At 50.2% G+C, this 14,583-nt stretch overlaps 4 protein-coding genes and 2 non-coding genes across 6 annotated transcripts; 2 read left to right on the forward strand and 4 right to left on the reverse strand.

Annotated features, from left to right (window-relative positions):
* Positions 1 to 324: 324 nt before the first annotated feature.
* Positions 325 to 3,843, reverse strand: YALI1_F32167g (uncharacterized protein; the record flags this gene model as incomplete). The annotated part of the gene is made up of 1 exon (XM_505843.3): positions 325 to 3,843. One exon carries the CDS (start codon positions 3,841 to 3,843, stop codon positions 325 to 327), a length of 3,519 nt encoding a protein of 1,172 aa, XP_505843.1.
* A 213-nt stretch (positions 3,844 to 4,056) lies between these two features.
* YALI1_F32170r lies at positions 4,057 to 4,156 on the reverse strand. The gene has a single exon. It is a non-coding gene; the product is annotated as a tRNA-Leu (tRNA).
* Positions 4,157 to 4,854: 698 nt separating this feature from the next.
* On the forward strand, positions 4,855 to 4,936 carry YALI1_F32177r. Its single transcript has one exon. It is a non-coding gene; the product is annotated as a tRNA-Ser (tRNA).
* A 196-nt stretch (positions 4,937 to 5,132) lies between these two features.
* YALI1_F32204g (uncharacterized protein) lies at positions 5,133 to 7,493 on the reverse strand (the record flags this gene model as incomplete). Its single annotated transcript, XM_505844.3, has 1 exon — positions 5,133 to 7,493. One exon carries the CDS (start codon positions 7,491 to 7,493, stop codon positions 5,133 to 5,135), a length of 2,361 nt encoding a protein of 786 aa, XP_505844.3.
* Positions 7,494 to 8,224: 731 nt separating this feature from the next.
* Positions 8,225 to 10,303, reverse strand: YALI1_F32232g (uncharacterized protein; the record flags this gene model as incomplete). Its single annotated transcript, XM_505845.3, has 1 exon — positions 8,225 to 10,303. The coding sequence occupies one exon, from the start codon at positions 10,301 to 10,303 to the stop codon at positions 8,225 to 8,227; it is 2,079 nt and encodes a 692-aa protein (XP_505845.1).
* A 1,919-nt stretch (positions 10,304 to 12,222) lies between these two features.
* YALI1_F32251g (uncharacterized protein) lies at positions 12,223 to 14,568 on the forward strand (the record flags this gene model as incomplete). Its single annotated transcript, XM_505846.3, has 1 exon — positions 12,223 to 14,568. One exon carries the CDS (start codon positions 12,223 to 12,225, stop codon positions 14,566 to 14,568), a length of 2,346 nt encoding a protein of 781 aa, XP_505846.3.
* Between the last annotated feature and the right edge of the window lie 15 nt (positions 14,569 to 14,583).

The following is a 14,583-nucleotide window of genomic DNA, read 5'->3' on the forward strand; positions in this document are numbered from 1 at the left end:
CCGTTAAACCTAAGAGACACACACCAGCCAGTAGGAAACCAAGTAGACTGTGAGACACTAAGACCTGACTAATTCCAATTGCATTGAGTCTAGAGCTTTGGGTGTGTTGCGAGATAACATCTTCGTACATAAGTGTTCGCTACTCCGTTGTAGGTCTCATGTATCAAAATGAAATTAATGGTACAGCCTCTCTGTAGGTACTGGGTCCTGTATCATTTTTCATTCGTGATGCTCAGCATTAGCACTTATATGAGTGTATGTACTGTACAGCATGGTAGACACTCGAATACATATAAATACATTAAAATACAACCCACATAAATCCTACATGGCAATGACGGACGACGAGCCCTCCTGGAATCGAGCCTTGAAGACTCGGTTGGCGTTGCTGAAGAATCCCTCTTTAAGCGACACAACAATGAACTGCGAGCCCTTGAATCGCGTCTTGATCAGATGACCAATGTTCTGAGTGTGGTTCAAATCCAAAGCAGCATCAACCTCATCAAGAATGTACATAGGAGCAGGCTTGAACTGGAGCAGAGCCAGAATCAACGACAGAGCAACTAGAGATCGCTGACCTCCAGAAAGCTCCGCCAGAGACTCCTTCCAAATCTTACCCAGCATGACCTTGATTTCCAGACCCTCGGTAATCTCCTTGCCCTCCAGAAGTACCAGCTTGGCGAAGGAGCCAGGCAACAGAGTCGCGAAGATCTGACCAAAGTCCTCGCTCACCTTCTTCCACGTCTTGGTCAGAGCCTTGCATTTGTACTCGTTCAAAGACACAATGGTCTGCTCAATCTTGACCTTGTCCTTCTCGATGGTCTTGATCATACCTCGTAGAGTCGCTTCCTTCTTCTCAACGTTGTCAATCATGTTCATGACCTTGTCGTTGACCTTGTGTCCGAGACCCTTGATTCGCTCCTCCAACTGGCCAGCGGCCCGTCGCACCTGCTTGATGTCCACACTCTCGTAGTCATAATGAGATCCGGGCTTGCCAAACAGGTGAGCGTCAGCAGCGACCCAGTTGTACTTGGCCTCCATGGCAGTGGCGCCCTTAGAAGCATCTTCCAGCTCCTTCATCTTACGGGTATGAAGATGCTCAGCCTCCTTTGCAGCGACAAGAGCATCGGCATGGAAGTCTCGTTTCTGTTGAAGAGTAGCCTCCAAAGATCGTCGCTCCTCGTCCATGCCATGCAGAGCAGCCATCATCTCCTCAACCTGCTGGGTCAGAGAAGCCTCCAGAGCACGGGCCTCGTCCTGCTGAGTCTCCAGTTGAGCAAGGCCGCCTCGGGTAGCCTGAATTGCCTCTTTTAAAGCCTCGGCCTCGTCTTTCATACCAGTAATGTCGGACATAAACTGCTCGAGAGAAACCTGGATGTCCTCATGGGCAGCTGAGGCCTCGTCAACAACAGACCGGTGCTGAGCTACTTCAGCAGCCATTTCTTCGACAGAAGCAGCCAGCTCCTCAAGCTTACTGCCCTTGTTCTTTCCAAAGTCAGCCATGTCTCTCTCGATAGTTCCAATCAGAGCAATGGCGTCTTCAAGCTTCTGGTTGAGCGTGGGAAGGGACTCCTGGAGCTCATGAAGCTCGGCCTCCTGTTCCTGCTTCTTTCGCAGAACAGAAGCACTGGAAGAAGACTCCAGTTGCTTCTCGCCGGTCTTGATCTCGTGCTCCCGAATTGAAAGCTGGTTTTCAAGCTGTCGTCGCTCAGAGATAACTTTGGAAAACTGAGCCATGGACTTCTGGATGTTGCTGAGATCGTATCGAGCCTCCTCCAGCTCCTGTGTAAGGTTGTTGATGCTCGTCAACTTCTTGAGAAGATCTCCACTTCGCTGCTGAGAGCCTCCAGAAAGGGTACCCTCAGGCGAGTAGTGATCTCCCTCCAGAGTCACACAATGAGCACGAATCTGGGGATGGTAAGCACACTTCTTTGCGGTCTCGGTATCTACACACACAAGAGTGCCGCCAAAAACATAAGCCATGGCCTTAGCAACCTCATCGGAGTATCCAACTAGCTCTAGGGCACGTCCAACCCGGCCGGGGGCCACCTGCTGGGCCACGGCGAGTCGCTCCGCAGAAATTAGACCTTCGGCAGCAATTTTATTCAGAGGAATCATGGTGACTCGTCGCTTGAGTCGGCCCCGCTGTAGCAGCTCCTTACCGGTGATCTCATTGTCAACAACAACGTTGAACAGCTTGCCTCCAGCAGCAACCTGCAGAGCAATGCACTTGTCCATGTTCTCATCTCCAATGGTCAGCAGTTCGGCCACGAAACCCTTGACGGATGAAGCAGAGAAGTTGGCATGAGGACGAGCGTAGGTGAACTCGGAGAACGACGCTTGACGCTTCTCGGAGTCAATTCGAGCAGAAAGAGCATCGATTCGCGACATGCACTCGCGCTCCTTTCCGGTCCAGTCCTCGTCGGCTCCGGGAACAGCCATAAGACGCTCCACTTCAGCTTCCAGAGCTCCTTTGGCTTCTCGCAGACCAGCCAGCTTGTCGAGCACGCTCTGGTTCTGGCTCTCAGCCTTGGCGACCTTGGGAGCGTCTCTTTTGAGAGCCTCTGTCAGATGTGAGATTCGCATCTGAGCACGATCAATTGCCACACGAGAATCATTGGCCTGTTCACGTGCCTCAGCAAGTTGGCGCTGGTAGCCAGACTCCTTACCGGCCGAAGATGCGATACCGGTCTGAAGCGACTGTAGCAGTTCACGCTTGGACTCGAGAGCCTTGGTCATGGAGTCAAGACGCTGTGTTTGAGCGTCCAGTTCTCTCTGGCTAGCGTCAACTTCGGCCTGGCGCTTCTGGAGCTCCTCGGTTCGATCAGTAGCCTCAAGACTGGCTAGTGAATCTTCTTCCTCGGTAAGCTGGGACCGTTTCAGGTCGATTGTAGTGTTGAGACGCACCACTTCATGGGAGGCAGCCTTGGCCTGCTTTTGAAGAACAGAAACATTCGTATCTTTAGACGCCTCGGCTGCCTGACGAGCCTTGACCTCGGCAATGTCCTGCTCGAGCACGCCCATCTCGTGTGTGTTCTGCTCCACTGCTAGGGCCTTTGCTTCCTTCTCGGCAACAATCGCTTCAATAGCGGCGGTCATCTCCTGAGCACCCTGGGTCAACATGATGTAGTCATGTGCCACAATGAGCTTGATAGCCCGCTCGAGGTCGGACTGGGTGTGTTGGTACTCGAGGAACGACTTCTTTTCCTGTCGCAGCTTATCCAACTTGGGCTTAATTTCCTCCTCCAAAAGCAATGCACTTTCCTGGCGCCGGGCATCCTTCTTCGCCATAGTCTTGAGAGCCTTCTCCTTTCGATCCTCGTACATTCGAGTTCCAGCGGCCTCCTCGATGAGAGCCAGCACCTCGGCAGGCTTCATGTTCAGTACTTTGGTGATTCGACCCTGCATGATCAGAAAGTTGGGATTGTTGATATTGAGCTGGACCGATTGGAACAAATGCTGTACCGTCTGCTGCTGCGCTCGGTGACCGTTGATCAGGTACTTGCTCGTGCCTCCAAGCACAATCTGACGGGTCACCGAGATCTGGGCGTACTTCTCGAACCCGATAGGACTAGTGGCGGTATCTGAGTTGTCGAAAACAATGGTGACACTTGCCTTGGTCACACCGGCCTGTCCTCGCTTGTAGATGAGATCCTGGAGGTTCTGAGCTCGAACAGTAGCCATGGTCGTGATACCTAGCACGAAACAAATGGCGTCCAGAATGTTGGACTTGCCACTACCGTTGAGACCGGTGATACAGTTGAACTGCGGGTCCCATCCGGAGATGACTGTACGCGTGGCGTACGACTTGAAGCCGTCGATTACGAGCTCTTCGACTTTCATTTAGGTGTTGAGAGGTGTGGTTTAGAAAAAGAACGTTAAGCGTGTTTCGTGTTTGGGACCTGTTGTCCCAGCAACGGTTAGAGTTTTGAGTGTTACACTTTAATTCGCCGCGAAAGCTACTCGTAAGTAGTTGAAGTACTGATTATAGGTGCGTTCTGTTACCAAAAACAATGGCTACACATTACAAGTAGTCGGTTCCATTGCAGCAAAAAATGACAACCGAGAGATTCGAACTCTCGCCTCCGAAGAGACCAGGATATTCGTTAAGGTGTTAGCCTTAACCTGGCGCCTTAGACCGCTCGGCCAGGTTGCCCGAAATGTGCCAGATTCGGGTCCGTTTCTTATTCCAAAAGTGGTTCGGGTCACGTGATTACTGTACTGTAATGAATCTGTAATGAATCATTAGAATAAAAATAAAAAACCGTGTTTCACTAGAATAAACAAAATTCCTAGTTGATTTTCAGAACGTCTTACCAAGTGGCAAGTGTGTGTTCTATTGTTCTTTACTAAATGGCATGGAAAGTATCGCATCACTGCTGTATGATGGGCTCAGAGCTGTTCTCCTGAAGCTTGAGGAAAAAAAACAGAAAAGGAGAAGAAGAAAAAAATCATTTGACGATGAAGATCGATGGGGCGTTGTTTTTGGAGCCCCTGTGGAGCTTCTTCTTTACTTTTTATTTTTATTTAACCAGGGGCCTGTGGGCAGGTGTTGGATGTTGTGCTTGTTTACCACATCTTGATTTGGAGTTGTATAGGATGTCTAACTCACGCGACAAGTACTTACACAATTGTGTGTGACAAGAAATATACAGTACATTTTACACGTGTAAGTGCCCGATATTCATTCCTAACTACAGCAAGGGCGTAGAAACTCCTTAACACCAAAATCGAACGCCATTTTTTTTTATTCTAATTACAAAAATCAAACGTTTTTTTTCTTTTCTAATGATTCGTGACTAAGCAGAAAGCACAATGTTTGCCTAACGTTTTCAAAAATCGGAAGATTTTTCAGGCATCCTGGCCGAGCGGTTAAGGCGAGAGATTAGAAATCTCTTGGGGTTTCCCCGCGTAGGTTCGAATCCTGCGGACGTCGCCATTTTTTGTTGATCCTGAACAGATACGAACCGACACTTACTGTAACTCGTACCCTTAGAATATGCGTACTGTACTTGGATTCGTGTCCTCGAGTCATGTCTCAATCTCATTTTAAGTAGCTACGATTACTTATCTCGTCGCTCCATTTTTGAAATGCAATAATTATACAAGTAAACAGGAACAGTAAACAGATACTAGCGGAAACCTCCAAGAGTCTTTCTTCGCTTGGAACGCTTCTGAGACCCGCCCTGTGAACCGGAGGGGCCAGCAGATTGTCTTCTCGTGTCCTGAGAGGCAACACGAGCTAGCGACGAGCGATGGGAGCTGGACGGAGCCAAAGATGCTCGCTGCGAAGGAGCCTGGCTCGATAGAGACAGTGTGGGAATCGTGTTTCTGCTGGCAACAATCTGGGAAAGCAGCTCCTGCTGAGTAGGGGCCTTACGCTTATTCTTGCGCGTTCCAAATTCGACCCAATCATCGTAGTTGGTTTTGGGAGGCGCACCTATCACCCAGTCATCCAACATCTTTGTAATATGCACCGGAACGTCCTTTTCCTTTCCTCTGTCTTCTTTGGAGCGACGTACGCTACACGTCAGGTAGCAGAGCGTAGCTGCCAACCGACGACACATACGCTCAGTCTTGATGCGATACTCTATGAGGTACTTTCCAAGAAGAGGATTGCCCCGATCAGATGTGTCAGTCGAGGGAGTGACGTATACACTCATGAGTTCCTCGTACTTTTTCACTGGGTCCACATTTGGGAAGATCCGGACCGCAGAGGTGCTATAATGTTTCTGCAACTCGCCCAGCATCTCCCCAAACTCATCAATCGACGAAGGTGTGTCGTCAGCTCCCAATTGAGCTAGAGACGTTCTACCGCCAGGACAGCCTTCCTTGTGCCAGGTCTTGATGAGACCATCAAGCTTCCCAGCAATCTCAGACACACCAATGGGCTCTGGAAATGGTGGCGGTAGCATAAACTCGTCATAGCCTTCAAAACTGAACACTCTCACGTTTTGTTCTTTACCATTTTTGTACTGACCAGGAAACTTCCACACTGGGTCAGGTTTGTAGTCTTGAAATTTGGACGGTTCACTAGTGAGAAGCTTGCGAACTACACATCCATCAATGTCGCAATCGAACAGCATGTCAATAGCGCCTGGGAACTCAACCAGCAGGGTTGAATTGATAGGTGTTTGTGTAGACAGCATAATAGGGTAAGGGTCACAGGTCCATTCTAGCAGAAGTGGCTCTGCAGGGTTCTGGTATGCATATGTGTAGAATATCTTCTGAAGAGACAATTGAGAATGGACAATGGCAATTGACTTGCCTTCGACCAGGGACATGGAGAGCTTGATGGAGGCATCCTCACTCAGCAGGTTCATTGTTCGGGAGATCTGAAGAGGCGTATCTTTGTTAAGGTCAAAGATCATCATTCGCACCGCAGAAAGCACAACTAGCAAGTTAGGGTACTTGGGGTCTCTTTTCATGTCCATAATCACGTCGCCTGCATGCTGCTGTTGAAACAACTCGACAAAAGTCGGTTCAGCTCCCATATCCTCCTTGTTCATCGCATATAGCCGCAGTCCTTTCCTTGAAGCCAGGGCCATCTTCTTGCCTCCATCAAACAGCTTGATACTTTTCCAGTCACTAAGCACCTCAAAGCGTGGATCGTATCCCTGAGCAATAATTGGAGGATGAGCTTCCGGCTCTGTTCCCAACTGGTGTATTCGCCATGTTCCATCTGCAGTTGCTCCTGCGTATAGGTCGCCCTGAAGATCACAGTCCACGTACTTGTCGTCTCTGAGATCAAAGTAGGACGTGGAAACCATGCTTGTAAACAGCTCTTGGACATTAGCATTTAGGTCCACAACATGAGTAGCTCCTGTAGTTCGTACCAAAAGTCGCGTAGCAAGTTTACCCGTTCCCGCAGGGTTGTCAAACAGCACCTGGGTGATTTCGCGCTTGAAATCGTGCTGCTTGACATGATGTAGGCTTGGGAGTGACTTGTCAAACACATCACGGGTGGTGGCATACGCCGGATCAAGAGATGGGTCTTGAGGAGCAACGTTCTCTATGATCAGCTCATTCCCCTTGGCATGAGCCATAATTCTGAAAGTGGCGAAATTCGTGTCCTCGACATGCTCAGTATCTCCATGGTTCCATTCCACGTCGGCCATGGCCATCTTTGTTCCCACATCGACCCTAAACAGCATGCTGGACTTGCGAAAGCCCAACTCTCGGTCTTCAGCGAACTTGGCATGCATCTCGGCCAAAGGGATTTTACTTTTGTTCACGGCTTGATTACGAACCGTCTCGACGATATCTCCCTCTGTAGAGCTGGTGAAGGTCCGGAACCCGGTGTCGTAGAGGGTCAAGGACTGGCCGACCTCCGATAGAGGCAGACTGCTGTTGACAGTGGGGTAATGCAAGTCGGTGTCGCCAAAGACCTCTCGGGAGATGAGAGGCATGCCCCATTGACCGGTGCCGACCTGGGACTCCCACAAGGACGGGTCTGTGTTCACCCAGCTCACTTGGCTCACTTGTTCGCTCATTTCGCGTGTTGCAGTGAAATGCTTCTGCACGCCAACATCTAGCTTCAAATAATTTGGACTTGCAGAAAGTGTAATCAATGCAGAGTGTAGTGCCTACTTGTAGCTACAGTAAGTACTTTTACAGTAGGCACTTGCCAATAACTACAAGAGCAAAAGTACCAAGCTACATGTGACGAGACTGAACGAGACTTGTAGAACGCCTTTGTACCTGTGCCTCATCTATACCGTTAGTCGTAAGGGAATACATGGCACAGGCTGATTAAACATGAGTCGTAATCTACAAAGATCCAGACTGTGCAGTGTCATAACCGTAGCAAAACATGCTAGGCACCGCAATTACTAGTAGAGCATGTGTAAAAATCTTTCTTGAAAGGCAGGAACCTCTACGTACGTAAAGATCAATTGTATGGTACGTGCACCATTCAATTTGTCCTACGGTAATAGCTACAGTATGTACTTGTAGCTAGCTAGCTGCAAAGAACGACACAAAGCTCACACCTCACCTTCATATTCCTACTACATACTGTAGCCAGCACATCACGCAACAATAACTACTGGTCGGAGACGTTCGGACTAGGTCTTCTGTTCTCCTTCTCTTATTCACACAAACTCAAGAACTATGTAACTAAATACAACGATTCGAGTATTTCAGCGGACTCATGTGTAGCACTTTGGATCAGTCTATAACTAACCAAAGGCACACGCGTGGTGGTTAGCCACGCTCGCATCTATTACTCAAATCGCAGGTCCCAGTCAATCTTGGGACCGAGCTTGGGCAGCTGCTCAGCAACGTTCTGCACGTCCTTGTCTCCTCGTCCAGAGAGACAGATGACCACGTTCTTGTCCTTGGGCAGCTTCTTGGCCAGCTCCATGGCACCGTGGATGGCGTGCGACGACTCAAGGGCGGGAATGATACCCTCCAGCTGGGTCAGCTGTCGGAAGGCGTTGAGAGCGTCGGCATCGGAGGCAGCAACAAACTCAACTCGGCCAGTATCCTTCCAGTAGGACAGCTCAGGACCGACACCGGGGTAGTCCAGACCAGCGGAGATAGAGTGTGTGTCCTGGATCTGACCATCGGCGTTCTGCAGAACGTAGGTCTTGACTCCCTGGAACACTCCGACCTGGCCCTTAGTGAGGGTAGCAGAGTGGGCGGGTGTATCAATACCGTCTCCTCCAGCCTCGACACCAACAAGTCGCACAGACTTGTCGTTCTCGAAGGGAGCAAACATACCGGAGGAGTTGGATCCACCGCCGACACAGGCGACAACGGCATCAGGCAGAGCACCGTTGTTGAGGGCAGCAAACTGCTCCTTGGTCTCTCGGCCAATAACGGACTGAAGAGTTCGTACCAGAGTGGGGTAGGGGTGAGGGCCAATGGCAGAACCAATGACGTAGTGGGTTGACTCGAGGTTGGTGACCCAGAATCGCAGAGCCTCGTTGACGGCGTCTCGCAGAGTCTTGGAGCCCTCCTCGACCTTGACAACCTCGGCACCAAGCATTCGCATACGGAACACGTTGAGAGACTGTCGTCGGGCGTCCTCAGCACCCATAAAGACCTTGCACTTCATGCCGAACTTGGCGGCAACAGTGGCGGTAGCAACACCGTGCTGGCCGGCTCCGGTCTCGGCAATGAGCTCTTTCTTGCCCAATCGCTTGGCAAGAATGACCTGACCGACGGCATTGTTGATCTTGTGAGAACCGGTGTGGTTGAGGTCCTCTCGCTTGAGCCAGATCTTGGCTCCTCCGCAGTGCTCGGTGAGTCGCTCGGCCTCATGGAAGGAGGAGGGTCGGTTCATGTAGGCAAAGTAGGATCGGAACTCCTCCCAGAAAGATTCATCAGCAAAGGCCTCCTCGACGCAAGTCTCGAGCTCCAGCAGACATCGGTGCAGAGACTCGGGTACGTACTGGCCTCCGTGAACACCGAATCGGGCAGGGTAGACAGACTTTCGCAGCACCTCGTCGGTGTTGACGGCCTGGGTAGTGTCGGACTTGTTTTCGTTGGACACAGCGGCAGAGGCTGCTCGTCCACCAGTCACAGACTGCAGGTACTTGGCGACAGCCTCGGGGGATCCGTTGGACTCCTCGATGGTGGCAATGATCTTGGATCCAATGACAATACCGTCGGCCAGGGGGGCCAGCTGGTTGAAGTGCTCCTGGGTGGACACTCCAAAGCCAACTGCCAGAGGCTTGCCTCCAGTGTACTTTCGGACCTTAGCCACGAGCTCGTCAATGTCGGTAGACAGCTTTCCGGTGGCGCCAGTGACGCCCATTCGCGAGACGACGTACATGAAAGAGTCGGTGATGGAAGCGAGGACCTCAAGACGGTCGTTGGGGGTGGTGGGGGCGACCAGAGGGACGTAAGACAGACCCTCACGAGTGCAGAGGCCTCTGAAAGCAACAGCCTCCTCCGGGGGAAGGTCGACGATAATGAAACCGTTGGCTCCAGCGTCTCGGGCAGCCTTGACAAACTTCTCGTCACCAAAATGGTGGATAGGGTTGTAGTAGCCCATGAGCACAATGGGGACGTGGACGCCCTTGGCTCGAGCCTGCTTGACAAGGTCCAGACACGAGTGGACGGTGACACCGTTGGCAAGAGCCACATTGTTGGCGGCCTGGATGGCAGGGCCGTCGGCAACAGGGTCGGTGAAGGGGATGCCGAGCTCAATCACGTCGGCTCCTCCGGTCTGGAGGCCCTCGAGAATGGGCACGGTTTTTTCAACAGAGGGGAATCCTGCGGTGACGAAGGTAACGAGGGCGGGACGGCCCTCCTTCTTGCACTGCTCGAAAGTGGCAGCCAGATGAGCAGACATTTTGTAGCGGTGTAGTGTGCGTGTGGAGTATAAGAGAGGTTTGATCTGGTATTGAAATTGGTGAAATTCTTAGACTCGGAGGTTAGGGGAGGATATAAAGGCTGATTTAGGCGCTAGTTTGTATGATACTGTTTCTGGGAAAGCAGATGGATCGATTTTAAGTGGTCGAAATAATATACTGATGGGAATTATACCAATTTAAGCCACTGAAATACTCCTTATGACTCTTGCACGAAATGTTGTGCCCCGGATATTCACCGCTTTTAGAGTTGCCGGCTGGGTCAGTCATAAACCCTGTTTGTCACCTTCTGAACTGCTCTCGTAACTGTAGGTTGAGTTCGTGTATTCAGTTATGAAAGTTACTGTAGCTGCTAGCAGAGCTTTCAAGGAGGTACCAATGTTGATAAGCACGTGTATTATACGAGTAGATCATGATGAAGTCAGTCTGTTACAATACACCACTCCATCTGGGTACTGTAATTATAAAAGATGCACCAAAAGCATGGTGTACTTGCGCACCTCATAGCACTGTCTGACGTGCATCGGCAACTCTCTATACAGTATGTACCAGGCTGCGGCTGATCCTCTCCGAAGACAGAGCCATTGGGTGACAGAAGGTGACTAATATCATACCCCTGGTAGTGATCTGGCGGCGTAGGAGTTAACTGTTGACATTATGGGAGACATCAAGCGCTTGCTTGCTCAAACAAGTCTCCAGTGACGTGTATTGCACCCCTATCTTGTGCATATGCTGAACTAGTCCTGCCAGTCACGCTTACCATATTGCTCCGATAACGGCGTGCATGTGGGGTACACAATGGGGTTGAATGACCGCTGAATGGAGTAATTGTTGGTATTCTGAGATGCCACATACAAGCCGTGATGGTTGAATAATAATAATATAATTAATTATTGGATGGTAGTTTTTCTTTTATGTAGCCAGGCAAAATTTTCTTAGCTATAAATCGTGGTTGTTGTAGCCCACATCGTTATAAATGAACTACAGTATACATTGCACAGTCGATACCCGAGCTTACTAAGTATAATAAGATATATGGCCGAATTATTTCCCTGTTGTTGCCTATACTAAAAGAGGGAGATAGATGGAAACATAGTCACTGGGTTGAGCAGCTGAAACAATTTTACCGCGGTAATGTAAGTCATAACCTGTACCAAATACCTAGGCGTAAAAAGAAGCACGCAAAAGATGCATGTTTACCCTACCGCGACAAGCTGGTTTATATAGAGCGGATAGGCCCAATTTTTTCCGCATCACAGCCAAAAAGAGTGAGTATCGACAACAGCACGAGGCTTCAAAGGATGAACGTATCACAGACCTGTACCGATCTCGGGGGTTGTATCCCAGGAACAGAGGAAATGATTGCCTAACGCTGACACAAATGAGAAATTTGTATTTCCCATGAGACTTTGAACTAACATAGATGAGTGATACTTCAGTAAAGTCAACTAAGACACCACTATATAGTTAACTATTTATTAATTATCCTACCAAGAAAACATAGCTACTATATGAGTCTTGTGCATTTTTGAGCCCGGAGAATCACATATACACGGTATACGCCACGAAAATCGATTGGATCTCTCTGAATAGTTAACGCCCAAAGTTGCTCGCCTCCTTCGTATTAATAACACTATTGGTGCATTACGTCACAAACCATCCCTGCAGATGTTGGGCGGTGATATACTGGGGGCTATAGTGTAGAAGGCAGATTAATAACCATGGAAATCAAGTAAAAGTGCTCATATAAACAACATCATCTGCCCTTAATTTATTCCTTCTCTTCTGGAACACCTTCCTACATCCACCTCCAATTCCCCAACACGTGACTTATCTCGCATAGCGCGCATCAGTCCATCGGCGCTCAACACTACTGTAGTCTTTGCAACCCCACAACACCATGGAATCGGTATTCAGAATCATTCTGTTTATCATGCTCATGGGGCTGCTCATGTCGCCGGGGGGCAACCGCTACACGCCCCTCAGCCGCAAGGAGAAACGCCAACTTGAGCAACTTGTTGCCAACCACAAGTTCCAGGCAGACCGGCTCCGAAACCACAACGCTCACGACTACACCTTTGGCAACCTGACGGGGTTCACGTTTGGTTATACAAAGCCGCGCAAGGGAGACAAACGACAACAGCTGGGCTGTCGCGACGAGGGAGACAAGGTGTCGCTATTCCCACAGGACGTTCTCAACGAGGCCAGCTCATATTGGAAAAACGAAAAGGGACTGTATCTGCGCAACATTTCTGGCGTTGTGCGGGGCGACTGGACAGGTCCCGCGAACGACACACAGAAACTTCTCCACATCCCCATGCCAGTGTCGCAACAAAATTGGACGTGGCATCCTCACAACCACAGCGTTAGCATCACTCCTCTACCAATAGACCCCGATGACGACGGTGGCGACGAGGGAGAACAGCGGATAAATGGCAACATCACAGCCGTTGACGGTAAAGTTGAACTCGACTTCATTGATGCCATCCCCAGCTACGTTAATCAGCGCATTCTTAGCTCATACTTTGCTAACCACACTGTGCCAAAGGAGCTGGAAGCGTTTGCAGATGTGAACGTGGTCACGTGTACAGCCCAGCTAATGGGCCAGGAGTCCGACTCAGAACTCCACACGGTAGTGCTCCGGGGCTTGCATTTCAAGCACTCCGGAAACGTCATCATGACAACCCACTCAGCAAAGTTCTGGGGGTACGAGGCTCTAGCGGGCATGCTAGCGGAAATCATGCAAACGGCCGACCGATCACGTGAAAGTACCGACGATGCCTTCAACACTACCAAGGAGGCCATGATGCCCATCATTGAGCGGCACCTGTCGATTATTGGAGACACAGATCAGGCTGTTCCTGTGTCGGAAATGGAGCAGGAGGCCGCTGCGTCGTGCGAGTACATTGGTGTTTTGCACGTAGATTCCGTCGATGCTAATCAATACAGCGGAATAGACCTCCGAAACATTGAGTCAGAGCTTCAATACCCAGTGGGGCGTCCTCACAAGCGACCCCCAAGACTCCAAATGAGCGGAGTGTTGTACTCGCCTGATTGCGGCAAGAAAATGACCGTTGGAGACGCAAAGGGCCTACTTTGGAATGCCTCTTTGATGAAACAGAACCATGTGGTCGTGGCTGTCATCTTCCTTGGAATCATCAACACTCTGCTGCTGGCATTCCAGATGCAAAAGGCGTCGACCCCTTCTCTGTGCTCTCGGGTCAGCATCTGGTCGATTGGAGTTATGTCCATGATGGACGGATTCATGTGCATGTTTTCGCTCATGGCCATTCTTTACCGAACCCAGCCCCAGTTGCAGTTCACGGCTCTTGCATTTGTGTCTTTCACCTACGTATCGCTGTTTGGACTGCGGTTCATGCTCAACATCACTCTGTCGCAGATACCCGAGGAATTTGCGCGTCCTGCTGCCATCCAGACTCCTGGAGGAAACGCGCAAGACAATACCCCTGGTGGGGATGACACTCTTCCAGTGACAGAAACACAGCCTGCAGCCACCCCATTCATTCCGTCCGACGCAGACGTTTCCACAGCACTCTATGGACGATTTTACTTCTGTCTGCTAGCGTTTGTCATCGTTACTACAGTAACCTATGGAATGACTGCTCCTCGACGATACGTGATGGAGTACGTGATTGTTCTGGGTATGGCGTCGCTATGGCTGCCTCAAATCTACAGAACTGCATACCGAGGCACTCAGCAGGCTCCGTTGGCGTGGTACTTTATGATTGGCAGTTCCTTTACGCGTCTGCTACCTCTCTACTACGTGTGCCTGGTTAAGGACGATGTTTTCAGACACCGAATTGACCGGATTCTGCCAACATTGGCTACTCTATGGATTGCTCTTCAGCTGTTTGTCATTTACGCCCAGCACAAGTTTGGTCCTCGGTTCATCTTGCCGCAGCACATCCTGCCCCCCATCTACGACTACCATCCTATCATCAGCCAGGATGACATTGAGAGCGGCAGTTACGGTGCGTTGTTTGAAAACGCCGCCAATGGATCATTAGAAGACGCACACACTGACTGCAGCATCTGCATGAACCCCGTCGAGCTTGTGGTGCAGACGTCGGACGAGCAGAACAACATGGACCCAGCGAAGCTCGTGGCTAGACGACAATACATGATCACGCCGTGCCGCCATGTGTTCCATACGGACTGTATGAGCAACTGGATGATCCGAAAACTACAGTGTCCTGTTTGTCGAAATCCTCTTCCTCCCATGTGAGGTGTGATACTGTGA

This window comes from Yarrowia lipolytica, chromosome 1F, assembly GCF_001761485.1.
Source record: "Yarrowia lipolytica chromosome 1F, complete sequence".
Lineage (NCBI taxonomy): Eukaryota > Fungi > Ascomycota > Dipodascomycetes > Dipodascales > Yarrowia > Yarrowia lipolytica.